Source organism: Ambystoma mexicanum, chromosome 3p (genome assembly GCF_040938575.1).
Source record: "Ambystoma mexicanum isolate Mex_15411 chromosome 3p, UKY_AmexF1_1, whole genome shotgun sequence".
In the NCBI taxonomy this organism is placed as follows: domain Eukaryota; kingdom Metazoa; phylum Chordata; class Amphibia; order Caudata; family Ambystomatidae; genus Ambystoma; species Ambystoma mexicanum.
Genome location: NC_090925.1, coordinates 1,154,848,368 through 1,154,875,602, shown reverse-complemented (window position 1 = coordinate 1,154,875,602; position 27,235 = coordinate 1,154,848,368). Strand labels below are relative to the sequence as shown.

General features: G+C 45.5%; 1 protein-coding gene across 2 annotated transcripts in view; it reads left to right on the top strand.

Annotated features, from left to right (window-relative positions):
- Positions 1 to 2,575: 2,575 nt before the first annotated feature.
- The window catches only part of PPP2CA (protein phosphatase 2 catalytic subunit alpha), a 197,814-nt gene continuing 173,154 nt past the window's right edge, over positions 2,576 to 27,235 (top strand). The window contains exon 1 of one of the 2 annotated variants that reach the window (XM_069652553.1): positions 2,576 to 3,146. In XM_069652553.1, coding sequence (XP_069508654.1) covers positions 3,045 to 3,146 — 102 coding nt within the window. In that variant the 5' untranslated portion in view covers positions 2,576 to 3,044. Of the gene's footprint in view, positions 3,147 to 3,190; positions 3,329 to 27,235 lie in introns of those variants that run through there. The other variant, XM_069652554.1, reaches the window with a different exon arrangement.

The window sequence follows — 27,235 nt, the reverse complement described above, 5'->3', positions numbered from 1 at the left end:
AGACGAGAAGACCTTTCTGCCTCTGCAGGTCGGAGGGCCGTTTCTCTAATGGGAAATAGCTGCTTCAGTGTGAGTGGGCTAGTTCCCATTAGAAGAGAAGACCTTTCTGCCTCTGCAGGTCGGAGGGCCGCTTCTCTAATGGGAAATAGCTGCTTCAGTGTGAATGGGCTAGTTCCCATTAGACGAGAGGACCTTTTTGCCTTTCCAGGTCGGAGGGCCGCTTCTCTAATGGGAAATAGCTGCTTCAGCGTGAATGGGCTAGTTCCCATTAGACGAGAGGACCTTTTTGCCTTTCCAGGTCGGAGGGCCGCTTCTCTAATGGAAAATAGCTGCTTCAGTCTGAGTGGGCTAGTTCCCATTAGACGAGAGGACCTTTCTGCCTTTCCAGGTTGGAGGGCCGTTTCTCTAATGGGAAATAGCTGCTTCAGTGTGAGTGGGCTAGTTCCCATTAGAAGAGAAACCTTTCTGCCTCTGCAGGTCGGAGGGCCGCTTCTCTAATGGGAAATAGCTGCTTCAGTGTGAGTGGGCTAGTTCCCATTAGCCGAGAGGACCTTTCTGCCTTTCCAGGTCGGAGGGCCGTTTCTCTAATGGGAAATAGCTGCTTCAGTGTGAGTGGGCTAGTTCCCATTAGACGAGAGGACCTTTCTGCCTCTGCAGGTCGGAGGGCCGCTTCTCTAATGGGAAATAGCTGCTTCAGTGTGAATGGGCTAGTTCCCATCAGACGAGAGGACCTTTCTGCCTCTACAGGTCGGAGGGCCGTTTCTCTAATGGGAAATAGCTGCTTCAGTGTGAGTGGGCTAGTTCCCATTAGTCGAGAGGACCTTTCTGCCTTTCCAGGTCGGAGGGCCGTTTCTCTAATGGGAAATAGCTGCTTCAGTGTGAGTCGGCTAGTTCCCATTAGCCGAAAGGACCTTTCTGCCTTTCCAGGTCGGAGGGCCGTTTCTCTAATGGGAAATAGCTGCTTCAGTGTGAATGGGCTAGTTCCCATTAGACGAGAGGACCTTTTTGCCTTTCCAGGTCGGAGGGCCGCTTCTCTAATGGGAAATAGCTGCTTCAGCGTGAATGGGCTAGTTCCCATTAGACGAGAGGACCTTTTTGCCTTTCCAGGTCGGAGGGCCGCTTCTCTAATGGAAAATAGCTGCTTCAGTCTGAGTGGGCTAGTTCCCATTAGACGAGAGGACCTTTCTGCCTTTCCAGGTTGGAGGGCCGTTTCTCTAATGGGAAATAGCTGCTTCAGTGTGAGTGGGCTAGTTCCCATTAGAAGAGAAACCTTTCTGCCTCTGCAGGTCGGAGGGCCGCTTCTCTAATGGGAAATAGCTGCTTCAGTGTGAGTGGGCTAGTTCCCATTAGCCGAGAGGACCTTTCTGCCTTTCCAGGTCAGAGGGCCGTTTCTCTAATGGGAAATAGCTGCTTCAGTGTGAGTGGGCTAGTTCCCATTAGACGAGAGGACCTTTCTGCCTTTCCAGGTCGGAGGGCACTTTCTCTAATGGGAAATAGCTGCTTCAGTGTGAGTGGGCTAGTTCCCACTATTATGCAGGACTTGGCCACTAGGGGCAAAAGGGGCCATTTTTCTAATGATAGCTAACCTTCTTAGTGTGAGTAGGCTAGTTCCCATTATTATGCAGGACTTGGCCACTAGAGCAAAAAAGGGCCACTTTTCTAATGGGAAATAGCAGGACTTGGCCACTAGGGGCACGAAAAGGCCATTTCTCTAATGGGATCTAGCCTTCTCTGTGTGAGAGGGCTAGTTCCCATTATTATGCAGGACTTGGCCACTAGGGGCAAAAAGGGCCATTTCTCTAATGGGAACTAGCCTTCTCAGTGTGAGTAGGCTAGTTCCCATTATTATGCAGGACTTGGCCACTAGGGGAGCAAAAAGGGCCATTTCTCTAATGGGAACTAGCCTTCTCAGTTTGAGTAGGCTAGTTCCCATTATTATGCAGGACTTGGCCACTAGGGGCAAAAGGGCCATTTCTCTAATGGGAACTAGCCTTCTCTGTGTGAGTGGGCTAGTTCCCATTATTATGCAGGACTTGGCCACTAGGGGAGCAAAAAGGGCCATTTCTCTAATGGGAACTAGCCTTCTGTGTTTGAGTGGGCTAGTTCCCATTATTATGCAGGACTTGGCCACTAGGGGCAAAAGGGCCATTTCTCTAATGGGAACTAGCCTTCTCTGTGTGAGTGGGCTAGTTCCCATTATTATGCAGGACTTGGCCACTAGGGGAGCAAAAAGGGCCATTTCTCTAATGGGAACTAGCCTTCTCTGTTTGAGTGGGCTAGTTCCCATTATTATGCAGGACTTAGCCACTAGGGGGCAAAAAGGGCCATTTCTCTAATGGGAACTAGCTCACTCACACTGAAGCAGCTATTTCCCATCTGAGAAATGGCCCTAACAACCGATGGTCCGTTTCTCGGATGGGAACTAGTATCAACCGTTCCAGCAGCAAAGAAAGAGGAAGATTTAAGGAAGGAGATGTTTATATTAGACTGTCCGACGTGATTGGACTGCTGAGACCACGTGATACTTGTTTAACCAATAGAAAGCAAACTTCAAATTTCCTTCATGATCACGGATATTGTACTTCATTTGACAGTTTGGTTTCTGTGAATTAATTGGTTGGCTGCTCGAGAAGTAAAGAGTTGAGCCTAATCTGAGCCTCTGGTATGACATAGAATCGTGGAACTGTTAATTCGGAGAAAGTCGCTTACAGAAACGAACAAAACACTGGAACGACTGGCAGCCACTGGTCTTAACTGTGACAGCCATTTTAAAATGCAATATTTTTTCACAGTCCTTCATCTATTTCGGAAAAGGCGTAGATGTCCCTTTTCTATGCTCATTGCCGCACGGCCTTCGCCACTGATCTGTGAGGGAGGGCGTTGCTGACGCTGTAATTCACCCGCCTCCTCTGCGCTGCCTGGCCTTGCTGTCTTTCTTCCTCCTTCTTCGAGCTCATTGAGGGATCGGCGCCGGAGCTGCGGCCTCAGGGAAGGCTCCGTGTCCACCCTCTTATTCCGCGCCTGCGAGCCGCGCTCAGTCAGCTATGGACGAGAAGGTGTTCAGTAAAGAATTGGACCAGTGGATTGAGCAGTTAAACGAGTGCAAGCAGTTATCCGAGGGGCAGGTCAAGACCCTCTGTGAGAAGGTGCGGTAAAGGGGGCAGGGCAATATCGCTGAAAGGGGCGGGGGACGAAGCCAGCGATTTAAGGCAAGAGAAACCGATAGAATGTGGGAAGGGGGTCCCTGCCCGCCTGGCAAGGCAGTGAAATGGCCTATGTTAGTAACTAGACGGCCCCGAGAAGGTGCTTGGGCAGAGCTGTCAATGAGGTAGGTCGGGGAGTTGTCAAGACTGTAAAGAGCAACAAAAAAACTGGCAGCGAGCGCTTCTGAGGAAATGGGCCTGCGAGTAGCTGCGCTACGGGAAGGGAGCTAGCTGAAAAGTGTGCGATAAAGCAATCTAGGAAGGCATGTTAAGAGGGAGAAAAACGAAAGGGCTCAGTCTTAATGACGGCAGAGCCTGGATCTGGAAGTAAGTAAAAGTTGTCATGCAATTTTTAGGTGCTAATTAGTAGTGTGTGTTTACATGGCAAGGTAGCCGCGAGGAGAAGTGAATTGGAGGTCTAGGCTATATAATCAGAATCCGACTGACTGGTCTTGGTTGTCTGTCTGGGTCCGCTGTGTTAATTTGGAAGTGTCAAAGCTTGACTGGCAGAGGAGGGGACGGTTGTGGGTGTTTTGTGTGCCAGGTATGGAAAGTAGACCGCTGGTGCGTGTGGTGGCCACATTAGAAGCAGATAAGTTGGTATCTGGACAATGATGTAACTCTCTCTGCACAAACCAGCCCCCTACCGCAACCCCGGTGTTTCCGCACAAGGTTTTCTCCCACCCGCACCCTCCGCGGTGGTCTTGCCTTCTTCAGCCTCAGCACTCTGACCCACTTCAGAGCACATCACTTAACTCGGAAGCTGTCAAGTTCGCGAGGCACTAATGTCGCCTATATCCCCGTGTTCTGCCACCTCCCCGCTTGGCATGCATTGCACTAGACCACATAAATAAGCCGTTTCGGAATGTTTGCTTCGTCAGCTCCGGGTACACTTCTCCTTGCTCTGGTATTTGCTGCTAAGATGGCGTCGCCCGGTAGGAATGTTAGACTTGCTGCCCGGCAACAACCATCTCTTGAAAACCACGACCTGCAAAACCTGGCATTCTTCCCTGCCTTACTACTTCACATCGCTTTCGTTGATGACAACATCGTGCCCTGAGTTTGTGTTCAGTGCTCTATGGATGGCTGCAATTAACCAATTCTAAACTGATTAGTGTTAGCTTTTTTTTGGATCCACGTTTATGTCCACTATTGATATCTCATCCGCTCGGTTAGTTTTTTTTTTTTTTTTGGGGGTGGTGGGGTTTTTTTTAAGCTCTTGTTTAGTTTCATCAGAAGTGGGGGTTGATGGAACTGGGTTCGCACCCGTCCAGGAATGAGCGAACCCGCTCTTAAAAGGGATGGACTGGCCGCGAACTTCGGATTGCGCGACTCAAAAATGAAGAAGGAATGTATATATTGTGGCAGGTTGAATTGATTCTTGTTCTTGAACATGATTTACAACTGCTGTTTATTTGTTTTCTTATGGTGAACTATATCGCATCTACGTCAATTAGGACATTCCATGTTGCAGATGGACACACGCTCTTTTGACATGCCCAGAAAGGTATTTGCTTCTACACGGAGATAATTGCATGGGGTCCTGTGCCGGGGTTTTAAGTATATTACTTCACAAGATTTTTTTTACATGACTTTTAAACTTATGGCTTTTGGTCAATAGATATGGGATAAAGTGCGCTGTTTTAATGAAAACAATTGCCCTAGGTAAGAGGGCAATTGGTGCCCGGGACATTGTATCCCCCATTCCGACTCTATCATCGAATCGTTGATGTAGAGACATTAGGACAGTATACACATTTAAAAACCGTTGTTTCTCTCCTAGAACATTTGCGGTGAGCATTTTATTAGAGTAAAGTTAAACTACCAGGCACACGTTTTGAACAGTCTTGAGCACTCCCTTTTTTGCCCCTCAGGAATAGGTCTGAAAATACCAGTTCTGCTTGAGGAAAATACACTCATGGTTGTTATTACGGAATTTGCTTTGTTCAACTACTAGTTTCTGTGCTGTTGTTGATTTGTCATGGCAGACATGTTCTTTATTTTGCGTAAGAGAAAGTATTTGTAGGTGGTTCCATGGGATTGAGTTCCGGAGTTGAATCCTCCAATCAATTTTCATGTACAGGTTTGTTCGTATTTTTGACAGGGTATACAAATCTAAAAACCCAATGACTTAACATAAAAAAAATGGGAAAATGCTAGAAGTATAAATATTTTATGGCTGACAACGGTACTCTAGAATGTTTGAACAAACACTAGGATTGTGCGAAACGGGCTGCTTTAGCGGCCTCCCACTTTGATGGTATTGAATCAATATATAATGTTGTGTTTATTTATTGCGGATATCATGTGAATCCTGCATTCAGTGGTCGTCAGTTGCGGTTCGGGCAATTTTCGTGTCCTTTGTTTGTTTGGTTTTCGTACTCTATAATTAGTGCACATTTGAGTTCAAATTTCACTGTTGGAAAAACTGTCCTTTCTGTTATGGTCCCAATAATCTGTTTTTTAAAAATGAGTTTTCTTTAACTTGTTTAAAAAAGTACTATTTTTTTATATGCTGCATCCTTTTTTGTTTTGATTGCAATGTGGTTTTGGAATATATGGTTGTATTGTTACTGTGTACAATATTTGTGTCGTGCTCATGCTCAAATTATACATTGATACCACGCACCTTAATGTACCACATTATTTAAAATTAAAACTTATTTGACAAAGAGCAATAACGTGCCCTTCAATAAGCAGACATATTTCATTTGATTGCTTTACTTGCAAACAAAGGCCTGATCGTTATATACGTGACTTAAAAAAAAAAAGACACACTATGTATTCCAACCCTGTATCGCATAATCTGGAAATCCAATGTAGTTTTGGGAATATTCTGTGTTGCACCTATCCCCATCAATACATGCACTTGGCCAATTGTATTGCAGGTAGCTTTCACAATATTGAGTTACTGGGTATTGGTAGAATAAAAAAATACATATATAATTTTTATATATATATTAATGTATTTTTTTAATGCTTGATCTGGCCTGAATAACATCTGATTTTACGCATAAATCTTAGTTTTGCTGGAACTGATAACTATCTTGAAACGATGCTGCCTTCCCAACTCTTACCCTGCATGCATCCCTCTAGCAACTTGATCATCCATACTTTTGAGTCAGCCATGTAAAAGCTGTACAATTAAAACTAAAACGTTTTGTTTTTATGAGTGGAAGATGGGTACCATTTGGTGTAGATGTATTTTTTGGAACTGTTTGCATATTATGATTTGTACTGCACACTGATGCCATTTGCATGTACTCTACGTGCTCTGGCGAAGCTGGAACAGTGGGTGGGTAGGTAGATTTTGTTAGTTCGGAGGGAAGGCAATCTTGCATTACTTTGTGTTGACTTTGCAGAACAAAAGTACCCCCGCTTTGCATGCTTTTAAGTTGTCTAGGTGAGAAATGTAGGTGGCATCAACGTTTGTGTCCTTAGTGGTCACCTCGTGCTTATAGTGATGGCCTGTATTGGCCAGTGAGAGAGTATGTTAGTTGGAGACAAGTGTTGGTAATGATCAGTTTGGTGTGAGTGGCTTGTTTTTGTGTGGTGGGTAGGGTGGAGAGAAATGGTGTTTGTTAGGGTGTGGAGTGTTTTTGGGGTTCCTGTAGTGCTTTCAAATGATTGATCTTGCTGTTGGTTGGATTATTGTGAGGGATCTTTGGCTTTAATGGTTAGTCTGTGAAGATTTTCGTGGTTAATGTTAAGATAGTCTGGGCGACAGAGAAGGCATTCTCTTATGGTATTGGGGGTGCCTTGATGTGATGTCTGATAAATTGTTGTAGGTTCTGGAGTGTTGTTCGTACTGTTTCCGCTGCTTAATTGGTGTAGGTAAAACTGTTCAGTATTGAAAAGGCAGGGTTTTTAGACTTTTCTTGAATTTAAAGTGGCCATGTGGGGTGCAGATTTACTTTTTTCTAGAGTGTTCCAGTGTTTGACCACCATGGTGGAAAAGGCAGAGCCTCCTGCCTTTATCTCAAAATCTTCGGGTTTCTAACAGTTTGCAGTTTTGAGGTCTCAGTTCCTTGGGTGAGATTATGTTTCTGACAAATTCTGATACTTGACATTCACATGCTTTGTGGGCAATGCAGAGGCCTCAGAACTGAATCTTTTTTTGGATTGGCAGCCAGTGGAGTTTTTTGACAGCTGGCGGTGTTCCTGTGGAGTATGAGTAGTAGTAGCCTAGCTGCTGTGTTTTGAATCTCTTTAATATTGTTGTTAAGTATTCAGGCATACTTATTGTGCCGGTTAGTATACCCTAGGTCTGGTCGCAAGGTGGGTTATAACCAATAGGGCGGGGGCGGTGAGCTCGGTCTACCCCCTCCTGCTTTTCTTCTTTCTTCAATTTTTTCCCCTTCATCTCATATAATTTTGTGAGACAGAGTATGTTTTGTCTGCTTTTTAGCTTGGAGCCTTTATATTTCGGTAATGGGTACGAGAACATATTCTCTTACTGTCAAATGTCCCTGCCTTTGGCCACGCATTAACACTGTCCTGCATTCTTCCTGGCTGACTGACATAGTTTATTGCAATACTAGGGCAATTTGCTGCACATGTGGTCTAGGGGGCTGCCCACAAAAGCCATTATTTCCTTTCTTTTTATTCTACTACCCTGTGGTCTCCCCTCCTTCTGTTCTCCCAACACTTCCCCTTTATTATTCCCATCGCTCCTCTCTCAACGTTCATTCTGTCCCTCCCCACTGGCTCTACCGGACATTCCACTCATTGTCCTCTGCACAGGCCCGACTACTCGCACAATGTTGGTACTTATCAGCCCTCTCCACAGGCTCACTGTTCCCTGTGCACTTTGTCTGTTTCCCAGGGATTTTGTTGGTTCGTGGACATCGCCTCCTTGTTGATTGGTGAAGTGTATTTGAAGCAGTTTCCCATTACAATGCCTGCCCATTTGGTACCACCCTACCCGGGAACAACTTATTACTGAAGTAACATTTGTGCTGACCGCCACAATTTTAATACACTGCCATTTGGTCAGCACCATTGATAACAGAACATGAGAAATCCTGCAGCTGGTGGCAAAGTAGACATTCACACAATACCTGTTAGTTAATGACCTTTGAGAACTCTGTGGTAGATACTTTGGAGGCTGGCCACCTCCCCAGAGCTCAAGATCGTAATGTCTGGTTTCCCAGGAATGCCACTCCGTCCAGTGTTCCTCTCCCACAGCTGCCTGCCGATGGGCTTCAGTGGCCATGTGACCGGCACACTGGCACAGAGCCTCCCTCCCCACTGCCGTGTAGGGCGGCTAGTTTGGCTCACCGCCCTGTAATTAAATCACTGTGTTCTTATGTTGTTTTTCTCGTGATGAGTAACTTTAAGCCCCACCCCCTTTGCAGATCCTTGTCATATTAGTTACATGTTTCAGATCGAGGTTTCCCAGGTCCAACCCTCCCGATGAATTTCCCACTACATCTGTTTATGATAGGGCTATTTTTGACCTTCCCTTAATTAAGTAGTCATAGGACAGTATCTTAGACTGTGAGTACACCCAATGCATTATTACCGCTTACCGTTCCCGGTGAAGCCCTTTGTACAGGGCGTCTGTGGCTTAGAATACCTATGTTGCTTCCACCGTGTAGCTGCCCCCATTCTTTCCTTTCGCAGTTGGTAGATGCACCCCCTGGTCTGGCCCTGAATTGGCACCTTTAATACACTATCAAGCTGAGGAAGAGGTGAAGTTTGTTTATTACACCGCAGACCTATATTTGAATGCCTTAATTCCCCCAAGTTCATACGCTCTTTGGCACCCTCACATCTGGCCCAATTGAGAAAATTCAGTTTAAATGTTGCCCTGCATGTAACCATTGTGCATGGGTAGACCTGCACCGTGTGCAATAGCTGCCTCCCTAGGGATCATAAGGAGGAAAAGTGTGCTGCTCATAAACTCTTTAAGCTTAAAACACATGAGTGCCATTCAAAGTGCTGGCACAGACAACGCAAAAAGTCACCCATCGAAGCGGAAAACTTTGAAGGTAGAGAGGGTAATATCGGCTTTAAGATTGATGCAGAAGAGCCAATAGCGGAAGAAACTAACTTTTCCTTAAAGCCAGCCCTAAACTCTGAAGGGGGGACATCAAGTCTTGCTGTGGAGACCACACCTGCTGACAATAACGCTGGCCATACAGAATGTGTTAACGTCCTGATTCATTATATAAGTCGAGCAAACATGCTCCGGCTACTAAAACAAAGCGCGCCTGCTCTTATAAAACAAATTCTCAGTCAATACCGAAAATTAAACCCAAATGTCACGTGGAAAATAGGCACACAAACAAGTGTAACGACTTGAACCCTCTCAATCTTCGAATCGGCCAAATGTATATAAAAGCCTATCGCTACTCCTACACAACCGACAGTTATGGTAGGAAAAGAACCATCATCTAAGGCAGTGGTCCCCAACGTGTAGGTCTGGAGCAACATGTTGCTCGCTGCACCCTAAAATGTTACTCGCCACTTGCTCTGGCCATTATGTGGAGGCCTAGAAGGAGATGCTAAAGGGGTGAGATCTCAGTAGCACTATAGCCAGGATAGTCCTGGACTGTACGAGAATGTTGGGGGATGAGCCTGCTGTGGTTCAAGATTTGAGTTTGCCACCCTGCAAATTGTAGCCGTGTCATTGTTCAAACCATGCCATCTGCCGATACATTACTGAGCTGCCAAATGTATTAATGAGCAAATTAATTGAACCATGTGTGGTCATATTCTGTTCTTTGTACATCTGGTAGGAGCATAGTGGACAAATAAGCAGCATGCATATCCAACGTTCCTTTATTAAATGATTTGCATGCACTCGTTTTTGTACAAGTAAGGTTTGTCTGATGCTACCATGTTTTACATTCATAGGAAATATTGCTTTTAGTGTCACCTATATTTATGATTAGTGTCCTAGTGGAAAAATTAAGTTTCATACTGTGCCCATCTGGCACATGGATAACTGGCAGATAAGGCAAATGCATGCCACATTTTTCATAACTAATTTGTCCTATATTCAAATCCAATTAAGCTACTGTTAATACATTTAAATTAAGCCAATTAATCCAAATACCTAGGTAACACCAAACACTTCTATGAAATAGTCATCAAATGCTAAAAGTTTTGACCGACGTTTGCCACTAGGTTTAGTGTAAAATCCCTCTTGAGCAGGAAAAGACTCCAAATCCTTCAGGAAAGTGTTTTTTTTTTCTTTTTTGTGTTTTTCATTTTTTTGTTGTAATTTTGTATTCCTAACCACTTTCCCACCAGTGTAACAGGCCCAGGTGCTTTAAAATGCATTATATGCCATTACATGCCTACAAATTCTTAGGTGACCTCCAAAGCCACAGTGAAGTGATCTTTAAAGCCTACCGTATAATTACTATTAAATATTTAACGAGTAATACTCATTTTCCTCCATTTTTAAGTTTGCAACATTTAAAAACATGTATTTCACAAAATTCACATGGAACAAGTCCTAATAAAGCAGCTTTAACATATTCAAACAAGCTGTATATAAAAACCTGATCATTACAATTAATTATTTAAAACATAGCTCCATGCTTACGCAAAACAGAAAATTAACAAAATCTTTGACTCCCGTTTTGCATGCACACTTTGTGCTTCCTCCTGCACACCTTCTTTATTGAAGGGTTGGAACATGTAACCGTGCCATTAATATCTGCATTCTGGGGATCTTATTTCAGAGTTTTACTTGCCATCATGTGAATGTAAGTCTGCATATAAAGCTAAAGAGGGCAGCTTATGTATATTTTGGACATTGCTCTCTCCCCATCGGACATGCTCTCTTGCTTTAAGACCTTTAACTTGTGCCAAATTTAGTTATATCCCAGCCTCCACCCATCCAAACGGACAGTGCACTATAACCCTCTGTGCCACAAATTTATTTATAGATATTATTTTTTTTACCAGGGGCATGTGCAATCGCTTTTACACTGAAATTTAATTTATGATGAGTATAAAATTCCAGATGTCCTTTATAAAAAAAAAAGTGAAAAATCTTAACTGTTCTGACAACCGTCAAACTGTAAACACCCATTTCAGCTCATAAGGTGTTACCAGGAGGGACACCTGCTATTTGGCACAGGAATTTATTTTATAACCCCTCCTGGACATGACGGTTCGAACCACCCTAGATTTCACTGCCATTAAAAAATCATGGAACAGAGCATTGCCCTGTATACCCCCGGGCACTTGTCCAATCTGCCCCAGGCTTGAAATAAAAATGTAATAAGCCATTTAATCCATAATGGTGCCCTTTCAGCTGTCTTCTCAAAATTGACCCAAGCACCTGAGAAGAGTAGGTGCAAATAACTTCCTCATATGAAAATTCATTTAAAAACTAGCTACAAGGTTTCACTATTTTCGCCTAACGCCATCATTTTAGTTTTTATCATATTTAATTTCAAACGAGTCATTTGTGTATAGCAGGCCCTGTTAACTTTCCCAAGAGAAGTACTAGAGCCAAAGCTTGAAAGGAATACATTGGGGTCAACTGACATCCCTGCTTTTCACCTTAATTGGTGGTGAAAAAACAATGTTTAATTCCCTATCTTGTATCTGCGTATCACAGTTGGATAAGATTTAATAAACCATTAGGGACCCAATAACATTTACATTATGTCACAATATGTTGCTATCAATCAAATCAAAGGCTGTCTCCAAATCTGAAAAGTCACAAATAATCTCCCATTCCCCCCTAACCTTACTGTATTTCTGTGTTATGTCCTCAGTGTGAAGAAGTGGTCCACTGAACTAAGCCCTTCCTCTGAAGCCCATTTGGGACGGCTTCAAGATATTGTTACTTTTGAGCCCTCTCCTCCAGTATGAGCAACAAACATTTGGAACATATCTAGCTGGCAATATCCAGAAAGGAAATTGGCCTATAACCACGAGGGGCTGGTCATCCAAGGACTACTTGTCCAATTAGATGGCATAAAAGCTATTTTTAATGCCCTTTTGAAACTATAAATCTGACCATCCGTGTACACTTCACTCATTAAATCATGGTTCAAAGTTCTTTTTGAAATTCTACATTCTTCATGGAACCATGGGGCATACCTTTCTATGACCTGACCTCCCAAAATTGGGGACGCTATTTGCCAATAGCTGTGTCCTGGATAGGTTCAACCAACAACTCAAACTGACACTTTCCTTTGTGGCCTCTGAAATGTTTAACAGTTTTAAGAGAATAGCTTAATTTATTTGGAATAAGTTATTCTTTCCAATGCCTCCTTGCTGAGCTTGTGCATCGGTAACCTGCATCTCTGGCTGTTAGACAATTTATTTGTGATGCCTACCCCAGGCCATTGGAAAATAACTCAAAAGGATATCACTCTGTTCATTCAGAAACGCAATTATTTATAACATTGCTGAAGAAAAAACTGTCCACAATAGAGTAATCCATGACTGAGGAACAGTATTGCTGGTTTTGTATCCTTAGGAATGCACCATTTGCCACTAAAGAACCAGGAAAATTCCCAGGCAGAATTCCAAAGTATTCCTGAAAATTTGTGATCAATTTTACTGTCCATTTGCAATACATTTATAATATTTAGCTTAAGAACCTAAAGCCTAATGCTTATTTAGTTGTACAGTCCTCTGTCTAAAAATGTCCTACTGACCACTCAATTTCCTCAATGTTTCTTTTATTTATTTCTTGATTGAACAATTCACATCTCATCAACACAAGCCAAACACGGTTACTGTGCATTACAACATTGGATACCAGGTCGTTGCATTTTAAAACTGTTACAGCTTCAGATAGATCATAAAATTAAGTTACAAGGGTACTAGGCATATGACAGGAAATTTGCGGAGCCTTCAGTTCTCTACGGATCCCCCCAAAGGATACCTCATGCTGATGGTCTCAAACGGTCTGCTCTGGAGAAGGGTCAAACTGAGGTATTCTCCCGAGTTAGAAGATATGCCGTGAGGGGGCTCCAAATGGGGGGGTTGCACTCATCCATTTCATCAGGATACACCACCTTGCAGCTATAATGCAGGTCGAGAGCATCCTTGGATACTGTTTTGTACCCTGGGAGCCACCCAAACATACAGCACAGTAATATGCAGGGCACATCCTGTCCCAACATCTGTCATGATACCCACCACTTCCTCCCAGAAAGAGCGTAGTTTAACACGGGACCGCAGCATTTGTAACAGGCCGGCTGGGTCTGCATTACATCTCGGGCAATTAGTGGATTTGGTACTGTCATACTGGTGTGTTCGTGCGGGGGTGATGTATGCTCTGTGCAAAGTCTTAAGTTTGATTTGCTGTAGCCGAGAGTTAAAAGAACCCTTGTGTGTAGTGCCACAATTCACTGCCCATTGTTTGTCTGTGAGGGGCACCCCGGAGTCATCTTCCCACTTAACTCTTGCATTTCAAGGGTTCCTGGGGCGAACCAGTCTGGATTAGTTTATATATTGCAGAGACCACTCCTTTGCTCCCGGGGGAGTTCCTGATAAATTGCAGCAATGGGGTTGTCAGTGGGATTTCCGGGACCACTGGGGGGGCCACTCTCTCTAAAGACTGTTTTCATTCTAAAGTATTGCAGTATGCGCTGAAAACTACTTCCCATTTTGTCTATAAAGAGTTCGTGAGTGACGAACACGCCATCCGGTTACACCCCCCCGATCCCCCCTTTGTATAATAGCCCAGGGTCTCTATATTCCAAGGAGAAATTCCAGGGTCGAACGGGTGTTCCATGCCTAGCCTTTTCAAAGCTCTCTTCCAAGCATGCCCTGTGCAAGCGACTGGGTCGAATCTGTATTTGTCTGATGTTTTGCTGGATATTGGCACTCCCTGGAGAGAGGATGGGTGCACCGAGCGTCGTTCTATGCGCACATGAAGAGTCATCTGGGCTCCCGGCATCCAAAACTTTGCAAAAACAGTTGTGGCACCAAAAAATACAATTCAACGTTGCGGGCACTGACCCGACCCACCCCTCCATCTACCAGGGCAGGGTTAGTACTTCCCTGCTGATCGGTGGGCTTTTTGGATACCAGGCTAACTTAATCAGTAGGGAACGCACTTGCTTGAAATATCCTACCCCCGGCCATACCAGTATATTCTGAAAAACGTCAAGGAGTTTGAGGATTACTATCATTTTAGTCACAGCGATTCTACCCAAGAGTGTGAGGGGGGAGTCTGCACCACCTATCCGCACTAGATTTTAAGATTTGTAAATATCTGTTATGGTTGTTCTCCAGCAGGGTCCGAGCATCTCTGCTCACCTGCACCCAGAGGTACGTGACCGTGGACTGTTCCCAGCTGCATCCCTCAGTGTTAGGGGGCCGTTTAGCAGCTTCGTTTAAAGGGGATAGGGAGGATTTGACCCGGTTTATTTTGAGCACGGAGGCCTCACCGAAACTCGCAATTTCCTGCGTTAGTGGGGCTAAGTTGCTTGCGGGGTACCCAACATATACAATTGCGTCATCCGCGTACAGTGATTAGTTCCCTGGCCGCCCCTGCCATCAGCAGACACCTGTGACCATGAAACCCTCGCTGCCAGTACTTCGCTTGCCATAGCAAAAAGTAATGGCAAGAGCGGGCAACCTTGTCTGGTTTCCCGCCCTAACCGGATCGTTAGCTGCCAACGCCTGTTTGGGTGCTCGAGCCAGCATATAAAAGCCGTACAGCTGACGGGTAGTAAGCTGGGACCCCTAGCTGAAGTACTACTTCAAATAAGTAGTTCCATTCCACGGAATCGAATGCTTTTTCCATGTCCCAACGGTGCTGCCACTTTTGTGTTTTAGGATCTATTTGGGCCAATATTACAAACAGTGGCCTGAGGTTGAAGGAGGTCGACCTCCCTGGGATTAACCCAGGTTGTGACATGTGGGAGCAATCTGTCCGGCAGCACCATGGCGAATATCTTCGTATCCAGATTCAGTAGAGACATCGAGTGGTACGAAGAGCATTCCAGAGGTTCTTTTATGGACTTGAGGATTAGTGTTATTACCGCTGCATGCATCGTGGGGGTGGGAGGTGCCCCACTGTCAGCCCCTCCTCCCAAACCTCCAGCTTATGCTGAGCTAACTCAGGACACCACCCTTTGTAAAACTCGAAGGTTATCCCATTCGTCCCCGGCACCTTGGGAGAGCGTGTAATGCGCAGAGGATCTTGTCAACCGTGATGGGAGGAGCTAGAGCCTCTATTGCGTCTGCTAAGTTTTGGAGGAGCTGCTGCTCTAATGTGCTCCGCTTTCGGCAACGTGCCTCACAAGGCATGCAGGGTCTCATAGTAGTTTCGAAAGGCTTCTGCAATTGCACTCTGCTTCACGACCACCACCCCATGTACTGTTTTTATAGCAGTTATCTCCCTGTGGCCTCTTTAATGCCTTACCATTGCCACTACAAGGCATAAAATAAACCAGTATTGCATCGCAATTCACTAGACAATAATGATTAATTGCTTTCTAATTTATAAATCCTGTTGCTCTAACTGCCATGTAATTTCAGAGAAGATGAGCATGTTTATTATTCTTTGCACCAAGCTCCATGACAGTACAGGGACTATACAAAGGAAAGCAGAGATCCAAGCAGGTTCCTCTGGTGTTCTCAACGCAAGCAGCAATGACAAGGTGGCTGGTTTTTCTCTCGGTCCTCAGCCTCCTCCTCTGCAATGGGAGCTCTCGCCCCCAATAAATCATCCAAATTATGTTTTCCGTTGGTCACGTGAGACTCCGGTCTGGAGGCGTGGAAGACTATAACTGAATACTGATGGGTTTTGCCTTTTGCCTTCACCCGAGTGGGCTTCCGCCTCACTCTTCCTCATACCCCACCATCTCGTCGTCCTCTTCAGCAGGCGGTGTCTCCCACCATCTCGTCGTCCTCTTCAGCAGGCGGTGTCTCCCACCATCTCGTCGTCCTCTTCAGCAGGCGGTGTCTCCCACCATCTCGTCGTCCTCTTCAGCAGGCGGTGTCTCCCACCATCTCGTCGTCCTCTTCAGCAGGCGGTGTCTCCCACCATCTCGTCGTCCTCTTCAGCAGGCGGTGTCTCCCACCATCTCGTCGTCCTCTTCAGCAGGCGGTGTCTCCCACCATCTCGTCGTCCTCTTCAGCAGGCGGTGTCTCCCACCATCTCGTCGTCCTCTTCAGCAGGCGGTGTCTCCCACCATCTCGTCGTCCTCTTCAGCAGGCGGTGTCTCCCACCATCTCGTCGTCCTCTTCAGCAGGCGGTGTCTCCCACCATCTCGTCGTCCTCTTCAGCAGGCGGTGTCTCCCACCATCTCGTCGTCCTCTTCAGCAGGCGGTGTCTCCCACCATCTCGTCGTCCTCTTCAGCTGGCGGTGTCTCCCACCATCTCGTCGTCCTCCTTCAGCTGGCGGTGTTTCCCAACCTCAGAGCCGAGGTACAAAACGGTTTGAACCTCAGAGAAATGGAACCTGCTCCTTTGAGGGAGCAAGGGGAGGGCTATTACTCCCATCTGCTTACAATGCCCAAAATCGGCCACACTAGCCTGTGCACTATCCTCGACATCTCCAGCTTCAAACTTTTCCTTACCCCAAGAGAAATTTACGATGATCACACCCAGCCAGATAAGGTCCTCTCTCGGAAAGTGGGATTGGCTCAGTGTAGTAGATCTCCTGGACTCTTACATGCACATCCTGATTTGACCCCCAGGTCGGAAATGTCTTTGTTTTTCTGTGGGAATGGAACATTTCCAATATAGAGTGCTGCTGTTTGGTCTCAGCTCACCACTGCGTGTTTTTACACACATAATGGCGGTCATCGCCATGTTACCCAGTTTGCAGGGAGTTATCGTCTATCCCTATTTAGACGATTGGCTTCTGCAGAGTCCTTGCCCCCAAACTGCAACAACCAATCTTCAGTCCCTCCTCCAGCTCCTGTTCCAACTGGGGCTGTCAGTGAACTGGCGGCAATAGTCTATGACGGTGGCTCAGGACCTGATATTTCTAGGTTTCCGTTGGGGTACTGTCGGTGCCGAGTCTTCCTAACGGAGGGCAGTATTCCAGATTTGTCAACCATGTGCCATCTTTTTCTGAACTCCTCCCACAGGTCAGCCTGGTGGCTTCAAAGTCTCATTGGCCTCATGGCCTCCTATGTACTAGCTCTGCCTCTTATAAGACTCAAAATTAGGTGCACACAGCTAGTGCTTCAGAGCTGCTGGTCCAAAGGTTTGTTTGTTTATTTTATTTATATCGCGCACCTGACCCAAAGGTAACTGGGCGCTGGTAAGACAATAATGGTTACATGGCATAGTATAGACAATTTTATACATGAGAGATGCAGTTAATAGTCGGGGTGAGTTTACTATGGGAGCTATATACATGTTATACGTATTATACAGTTGTAACATTGGGTCATAACAATAGTACAAGGCGAAATATGTAAAAATTATGCAGTCCCAACATGGGGTCAGTGGTACCAAATGGCTGTGGAGTTTGTTTTGAATATCCATGTGATAACATGGCTTCTAAATTTGTCAAATGCTTGAATAGATTGAATATTCTGAGGTAGTGTGTTCCGTAGCTGGGCGGCTAGTACCGGGAAGCTAGTGCCACCGGCTCTAAGTTGTATCTAGGCACCGCCAGACATGGTATGTTGGATGATCTGGTGATTCTATTAAACACTTTCCATATGAACTTGTCTGTGAGATAGGGAGGGACTTGAAAGTTGAGCGCTTTGTGAGTGAGGCAGATAGTTTTTAGGTCAATTTTATCGTGTATAGAGAGCCACTTGTGTTGCTTTCTAGTTTCTGATATATGATCTCTTTTGGAGATATTTAAAGCTGCTTTGTGCGCATTGTTTTGCATGATCTGCAATTTTATTTAGGATGGCTTTATTGGCACCTAGGTATAGGCTTTTGCAGTAATCCAGTTTGGATTGTATGAGCGCTCTCGCCAATGTAAGGCAACTGGTGGGTGATAGTAAAGGTCTGCAGGCTCTGATCAGCTTGCCAGTGTAGGCAGTGGCGGAGGAGGTCATGTTTACCTGTGTAGTTAAATTAGACTGGGCATCGAGGTAAAAACCTAATGTTTTTACACAGTGCTCCACATAAGATTTTGAGGTGGGAGTATTTTACGCATGATTTTTGAAATTCGAGAGTAAATGCAATTTCAAGAGAGTAAAAATGAGTTTTCTCCTCTGCAAGAGAGTAAAACGTATCCAACATATACATCCAGTGCATATGTAAAATCAGACCCATAGACAAAGAGTTGTATCTCAAAGTTGTCTGGCTTGCCTTTAACCATTTTATTACACTTGCGGAAAATATTCTGCCATGAAATAACTTGTATGTACAAGTGCATACATCCAGGGGTGCACCTGGGGTACAATTTAGACAGGCCTTCAAATGTTGGGAGAAGCATTAACTTCAGAGACGGTGGAGGGGTGGCAAACTTACTTGTGTAAGGGCATTTAACTTCTTACTTGTAATGAGACTATTCTAGTGCAGCTTCAATGTTACAATCAGTTAACTCTCTTTTAAATCTGAAACGCCCACTTCTTGCAGATCCTGAAGGTCCTAGAAAGTGTCCAAATGGCAGATGGTGTGCAATGAAAGACTCAATATGATAGTATTACAGAGACATTGCAGAGTGGGGGGGGGGCAGTACTCTGGGCGGCCCAAACCACTTCAGTTGCTGGGAGCAACAGGGGAGAAAATGTAATATTGGTTCTACCACAGTCTGCTATACTAGAATTTCTGGTGCATTGACTGGCTGGTGGGACTGTCTGCCTGTCAAATCCAGTGCTAAGAGATTGGAGGCGGGCCAGTGCAGCAATAATGCATTTCTTTTTTTTTTTTTTTTTTTTTATTAGTTTATAAAAACCTTTTAAAATAATGCATTTCCACGCGGCAGTATTGGAGCTACTAGCAGAGGAGCACCCGCGTACACCAATGTGGCCCTACACTTATTAAAACTGTCCTATTGTAGTAAGGGTGTACACGTTATCATTCATAAGCACTCTATTTTTTGCAGTTTAAGTTAGGGTGAGATTACAATATTTGCCCAGGATCACACACTTACGCTAAACAGCGAAGCAGGGATTTTAACCCACTCTTTCAATTTGGGCATGGCCACTTTCTTCCATTCCATACTTACAAATATTTAAGTTTTGGGTGTCCAGACCTACAAAAATACTGTCCTATAGAGTTTACTTGCAAAATACCCAAATTGCATAGTAAAGCATCATGACAACATGTAAATCCTTATAGCAGCATGTTGGGGCAAAATAATATCACTGTACCTTATTTTCCACATCCTGAATGGAAAACGATATGATGCAAAAGAAAAATATCCTGACTTAGCCACTTTATTTTCAGCGCTATAAAAACACACCAAAAAATAAGTTTGTGCGCATGACACACGGTAACAGGGGGCATGGGGACAGACAGTCAAGGGGGGTGGGGGGACATGACACGGTAACGGGGGAATGGGGGCAGAGACAGTCAAGGGGGGTGGGAGGGGACATGACACGGTAACGGGGGAATGGGGCAGAGACGGTCGCAGGGGAGGGCAGGCATGACACGTAACAGGGGGGAGGGCAAGAGGGCACAGACAGTCACGGGGACCAGGGGGTGCATGACACGGTAACGGGGGGCATGGGGGGCAGACAGTCATGGGGGCGGGGGGCAAGCATGACATGTAATGGGGGGCAAAGGGGGCACAGACAGCCGCGGGGGGAGGTAGGGGAGGCATGACACGGTAACGGGGGCACAGACAGCCGCGGGGGGAAGGAGGGGAGGCATGACACGGTAACGGGGGCACAGACAGCCGCGGGGGGAAGGAGGGGAGGCATGACACGGTAACAGGGGCACAGACAGCCGTGGGGGGAAGGAGGGGAGGCATGACACGGTAACGGGGGGCAAGGGGGCACAGTCACGGGGGGTGGGCGGAGGGAGGGGAGGCATGACACGTAACGGGGGGCAAGGGGGCACAGACGGTTGCAGGGGGAGGGAGGGGAGGCATGACACGTAATGGTGGCAAGGGGGCACAGTCAGTCACGGGGGGGTGGAGGGAGGGGAGGCATGACACGGTAACGGGGGGCATGGGGGCACAGACGGTCACGGGGGGAGGCATGACACGGTAATGGAGGGCATGGGGGCAACAGTCATAGGGCGGGGGCGGGCTATGCTGCTGATGACAAAGGAAATGTGTTTCCCAGAGTCACAGCCCCCCCTCCCCCCGCCTCCCCCCTGAGACACACAGGCTGCGTCAACAACACTGTGGTGGAGTTCATCAGGGACACAGCCTGTGTCTCAGGGGGACTGTGACTCTGGGAAACGGGCAGTTGGTTGATCATCCGACCCGAGCAGATGGATTTGCTTTGGAAGAAACAAAATACTTTGAACTGGTTTCAATTGCGGTTTTATTTCTCTGACAGCCCGGACCATGCGAGATTCGATCAGATAGCGGTCCGGGCTGTCAGACAGAAAATAAAAATGACATTGAAAAGCGCCTGCAGCAGAAGGGCGGGTTGCTTACCTGGCTGGTGTCACCGCATTTGTGGCCTCCTCTCTCAGCTTACTCTACAAATGAAAAAACGTAGCAGAAGGACACGTGCGTTTCTGGAAAGGTGTTCCAGGGCCGAGGGGGTGGGTTGAGCCCTGGATTAGGATACATGTCTCAGAGACTGGCAAGGGAAGGGCCTGCCTGCCTCAAGGCAGGAGCTTGCTACAGTGCCATCTAGTGGTGGAAAGTATGCTCTTTTTAATTAATAAATGCAGCGTACATGGTACGCAGTACAAACAAAAATCATCCGTATTTCCCATAATTAGATGCGTAAATAAGCACTATACGCACCTTATCTAGAGGGCTGTTTTTACATGTTTGGCTGCAGGTATACTATTCCCATCAATGACCATGCTTGTATAATGAGGACTTGGTTTAAGAATGTTGTTAGGTGAGCCAACTAGAAGTAACTCTCTTATCATTCAGGCAGAGGCCATGTGTGGCCATCCATACCTGAACGATGTAGACTTCATTAATCCGAGCGACGTCTATATCATAGGTTCCTGATAGGGGTAGGAGTATCTGGGTGTCATCAGCATAGTTTGTGTAGGTGACACCCAGATGGCCCAGTTTGTCAAATAATGTTGTACAACGTGTTGTACAAAGTGGGCGAGACGCAAGATCCTTGAGGGACTCCGCAGGTGATCGGGATTGGATCAGCAGCTACCGACAGTGAAAACACACGCATTGGTCCGTTTGCGAGGAAAGATTGGATCCAAGCGACTGCAGAGCTGGAAAATGAGCTGCTGATGATAGGTGGTCGCAAAGTATTGTATGGTCCACTAAATCAAAGGCCACTGAGAGGTCCAGTAGGAGTAGGATGGCCATCTTTCCTTCTCTTTCAGTTCATCAATCTGGCTTTTGAGGTCAACCAGGGCGGTTTCTGTGCCATGCTGAGGTCTGAAGCCAGATTGACGGATTCCGAGTAATTTGTGAGTTTCAAGATAGCTTTGTATTTGCAGGTAAGCAATTCTATCCAAAATTTTCAATAAGAAGGGGACTGTCGTAATTGGTCTGTAGTTGGTGGCTATAGCCGGGTCGAGGGCCTGTTTCTTTAGTAGCGGTAGAACCCGAGACTGTTTGTAATTACTTGGGACGGAGTTGCTAGAGAAGGAGGAGTTGATGAGTTTAGTAATGAATGGGGCTAAATCTCTGTCTGCGTCTTTTATAATCTGAGCCGGACAGCTATTGCCCTTACAATTAGACGGTTTAAGAGAAGCAATGATTTGTTAAACTTCGGGTATGGTGACTTTTTAAACATGAAGCCTGAATTAATGTGTGAGGCAGAGGGTGGTGCTGGAGTGTTGACTGTAAGTTGTAACCTTTTGTCGGCTATTTTGGTCTGAAGCCCTTTGATTTTGCTGGAAAGGGCGTTTTATCCTTGGTGCATGTATCTGGCGGGGGTTTGGGGTTCTCTAGTTCTCTTAGGATGTTAAATAATTCTTTAGTGCTGGAGCTGGCTTGGGCTATTCTGTCATCGTAGGTTTCTTTTTTTAGTCTGGATTATCTTATTTTTGTATGTGGCAGTGACGATGGCAAGGTTAGTTTTCATTTTCAGGTGTAGGGGAGGATTTCCAACGTGTTTCCATTTTTCTTTTTTCAGTACAGAGTATTTTTAATTCTCGAGTAAACCACGAGTTAAGATGGGCTTTGGTTTGCTTTTACGCAATTTTAGCAGGGCAATAGCATTGATGGCTTTGGTCACAGTCTATAGGTGGTAATCAGTGTTAGGATCATTGGTGTCCGGTAGGACATTGAATGTGGGGGCTACTATAGGAGCTAAGGTTTCTGCTGCGATTACGTTTATTCCTTGCAGAGCAATAATGGGCTTTTTCTTTTCAAAGTTGTTAATGTTCATTTCTAGGGTGATATAAGGTGGTGGTGGTCTGACCACACTATTGGTGTAGAATCTAATAGTGATGTTGTAGTTGCGATCTGCTACCCAATCAAGTATCCTGCCCTTCTCATGGGTGGGTTTGGTGCTAATTTGGGTATAGCCTTGTTCTGATGATGCAGAGGCTAGAGAGGTGGCATGTGGGTCACTGGTGTCCTTATAACCAATGTTGAAGTCCCCTAGAATAATGTTTTTCGCCCCAGACTCCAAAATGATACCGATACCATCTTCCATGATGTTGAATCTTCACATGACTTTGAATCTTCATTGGTGGAGAACCTCTGTGTGAGCTGCCTTCCAGGAGCCTTTACCGCAGGTCACGTTAACAACATACTCCTCCCTTCTGGGGTGGGGAGCTACGATGGATCATATCAAGATCTACAATCTGTGGATAACCCCAAGATAGTATGTCTCATAAACTACCTGGAACTCTTGGCAGTTTTCCTGGCATTGGAAGCTTTCTTGCCTTCTAGAAGGCATAAATTAGTTTTCAAAAATTGATTAGCAGAGTTTGATAATTAAAATGGTCTTGATTAGCAAACGGACCCATTTGATTAGCAATTTTGTACTAATGTTAATGTCACCAGTAGTTATTCGTACCCAAGACAGAAATGAGCAACAATACAGCAGTTTTGCGTACCGCTGAAATAAATTTGAGGAGTCAAGCCCTGCAAATTTGTTAAACTTCAGCTAGACCTGCAGGTCGGGTAACTTGGTTTACCTATTCAATCTAAGAGAAATACATTTGATCCATAGCAACAGAGGACAACAAACTTAAAATGTGGTTTCTGTAAAATGATTCATGTCACTTCAAACCCACTTTGTTTGGCACACTGCTGCCACCCAGAGGCCAGCCATGCACAAACTTTTATTTGATGTTTACTGCAAACAAAGTCGATGTTAAAAAAAAAAGTTTCAAACCTCTTGTGAATGCTACGCTCCATTCATAAAATCTATTCGACTGTTTGAATGGGTGAAACGACTTTGCGAGCCATATCAGAGTGTCTGTAAAATGTAAAAGGTCAGCTACATGAATGGACACAAATAGATATGATATAAAAAGGCTCTGAAAACCGTTTGGCCAGCTGTCTCCTGCAGGTGGTAATATTTAATACAATCATAAAGCAAAGGGAGCTCTAGAGGCTAACTACAGTGTTTGGCATTGCAGTAGATCTTTAGATGTACAGATTGGATGTAACTATTGATCACTACTTTGCGCAATCATTTAGTTCGCTTTGTGTATTTATTATGAAAGAGGAAAGCAAGAACTAAGCAGAGTGGATTGCGTTGCAGGGAACTGGCAAAACTAGGTGGAATATTGTAGTTTGTGGTCATCTCTCTTTCAGGGTACCTGGTATAAAGCAACAGCCAGTATGGGTTGAGCACCAGTTGCAAGATGTCTGCAACCTGCAGATTACAGAACTAGGTTTGCCATCAAAAGCATTTGATCATGTGATCATATACATTTTTAAATGTTCACTAGTCAACATGATGCATCTTCCCCGACAAAATGAAGTTGATACTATGAAATTCCGATACACTAACCTAAGCTTTACTGTAAAGCATGGAGATGATGCAGGGTTTTACAGTTTCAATACTGTAATGATGTATTATTTAACAACTTACATTTTGCATGTCTTTAAAGGTACACATACTTGTCGCTGCCAGACAAAATATAAAAAGCAGTATCATCCTGATTACGTCTGGTTTGCAATTATTTGAAAAAGAATATCTTGCCTAGCACTCCTACACATGCCTTTGGCACTTGAGTGGAGGAGAGGATTACTGCTGCACTGAAGTGAACGGATAAAGCAGGGTGAATAGAGCACCGACTGCAAGAGGACTGCAGGGCGAGCTTTGTTTTCATTAAGAGGGCAACTTAAATAGCTAACTTTGCTACACAAGTGTTCATTTGATTAGCAAATCTACAGAATTGCATAGCAAATTGCTATGCAACACTGCTTATTTTATGCCTTGCTATCATCAACAAGGTAGTGCCAATTTTCACTGACAATTATGTGGCTGTTCTACATCAAAAAACGGGGGGGGGGGGCACCAAGGCGCCTCCTCTGGTGGATCTAGCCGTCCAGATTTGGAATTGGGCAGTCGAGCACACTGTCAGGCTGTACATATTCCGGGACAGAACAATGTTGCAGCGGATTCCCTGAGCTGCCAGTCTAAGGCAAATAACGAGTGGGAAGAACAGCAATGTTCTTGCCACATTTCCAGAAATGTGGCTCCCCAACGATGGGCCTCTTTGCGACTTCAACCAACGGAAAACTGCCACTCTATGCCTCCAGGGACAGAGAATCTTCCACGGAATCCCGAGCGCATCCCCCAAGGGACAACATCAATGCTTATGCCTTTACCCCTCTGCCGTTGATTCATAGTTAGCTCTGGAAGCTCAGGAGGGCCTCCAACTGCACTCTCATATTCATAGCTCCTTGGTGGCCAAGTTCTAGCTCTCGAAGCTTCAGCACCTATCAATAGGCAACCCAATCAGGTTACCACAGATCCCCAGTCTCCTGCACCAGAGCAATCACCTGGTGTGGCACCCCTCCCCACAATCCTTCAACTTGGTGGCCCTGTGCCTGAGTTCAGGGCTTTAGCACAGTTTGACCTTTCGAAGGGTAATATGCGCATAATCCAGGTGGCACGTAAGCCTTCTACAAGAGTGCAGTACAAAATTAAATGGCTTCATTTTTGTCATTGGTATCTTGTTAAACAGCTTGATCCTCGACCTGCTTCTATTGACTGTCTTGCCTTTTATATCAGACCTGACGACCTCTGGCATCCACGTCTTATCGTGCAGAATGTATCTGTCAGCCATTGCAGCTTATCTTTCTGCAGATAGTTACTCCTTTTCTCTAACAAACCCAGTAATCGAGAGACATTTCGCAGTCCTCCTCACCCAAAATGGGATCTAAACGTGGTCCTTACCGCTCTGTTGCAAGCGATTGGCAACACTCGCCACTACAGAACGTATGTTTCTCTCCTGGAAAGTGGCCACCTTAATTGCAGTTAGAGCTGCAAGAAGAATAAGCGAGTTTCAAGCTCTCTGTCGAACATCCGTTCTTATGCTTTTCACAAGGATAAGGTTGTGCTTCATACTCCTCCGTCTTTCCTTCCTTAAATTGTCTGGGAGTTCCACATAAACCAGTCAATCTCACTCCCGGTTTTCTTTCTAGGCCCGGTGTCGGATGCTGAGAGGGTGCTCCATAACCTGGATGTAAGGAGAGGTCTGAAGTTATCTTCAAAGAACAAGTGATTTCAGAAGCTCCCCACAACTCTTTGTTACTTTCGGGGACCTAAAAGGGGAAGCCAGCTTCAAAAGCTTACATTTCATGATGGATCACTTCCTGTATCTCAGAGGCTTGTACAGTTCAGGGCCCAATATGCACATTTGCTCCGTGGCAAAGCAGCTGCTGTTGCCTTCCAGAAATGTCCTTGGAGAGTCCATAGCCATGGTGGCTAAGTGGTGGACGTCTCCCTCTGCTTTTTGTAGACATTGACTTGACTTGAGCTCCCAGAGTGAGGCCCAGTTTGGCCAGGCAGTTCTTAAAAACCTGTTCCAGTAAGGGAAATTCCCATCCTCCCGTTTTCTTTGGTAAGTGCTTGAGAATCTCTGAAAAGTATGGAGGAAAGGGGACAGGACATAGGAGTATAACAAAGTTACTCACTGTAGTGACTACCTTACTCCTAGTCCATAGTCCCCTTCCCTCCCTCGATACACCCGCCCGCCATCCCCTCTAAAAGGTTTGTGATTTGGTAATGGTCCTTCGACTTTGGTGATTAAAAAAAAAAAAAAAAGTGATTCAACAAAAAACAGGATACCAAGGTTGGTTTCCTGAAGGGCAATGCGTGGGGCGGAGCTCAGCAAGGCTAGGTTACAGCAACGTGTGGTGGCCACGCGTAAAAATTAAAAGGACAAAATACATGTTTTGATACTTCAAAGCGCTCCGGTCCCATCCCGATGGACAGAATGTCCCAAAAGTATAGAGGAAAGGGGACTATGTACTAGGAGTAAGGTAGTCACTACTGTGAGTAACTTTGTTAATGTGGTTGTAGAAGGACCAGCCCTCAATCCTAGAATGCTCAGTTTCTGTGACATTCGCACTGCAACAAACTGCACTACGCCAAGGTGAGGCAACAGGTGCAGCACACAAAACTCTTGCCTGCCCTTTCACCTCATTGTCTGCTCCGGAGTATGTCAGCCAGCCAGCCACACACGCCCATTTGCAGTGCAGCTTACTTCGTATTGCAAAGCACATCAAGCGAATTGGAACAGTGACCTACAGGATCATTGATTTTCAACAATTAATGAGTGTTGTCATGTCTGTCCACAGAACCCATTCGGAGAACGTCTACCATTTGGAGTTGGGAATGTTTAATCCACACCCGTAGCTGTTTGGCACAGGAGGTCGCTAAAACAAAACTCAGAGGGGGAAAACGTCTAGCCTGAGACAGGGCCACAAATAGCCAGCAACAGGCTAAAGTGGGATCCAAGCTAGTGGATTCCCCATTTTAAGACTCCTCTCCCACCCATGACTTCCTCAATATAACTCATTCCTACCATGGAGCATACCCAAAGCCCGTGACCCCTCTGGCCAATCGAAGGGACGCTAGTAAGTCCAAGCATTGTTTAA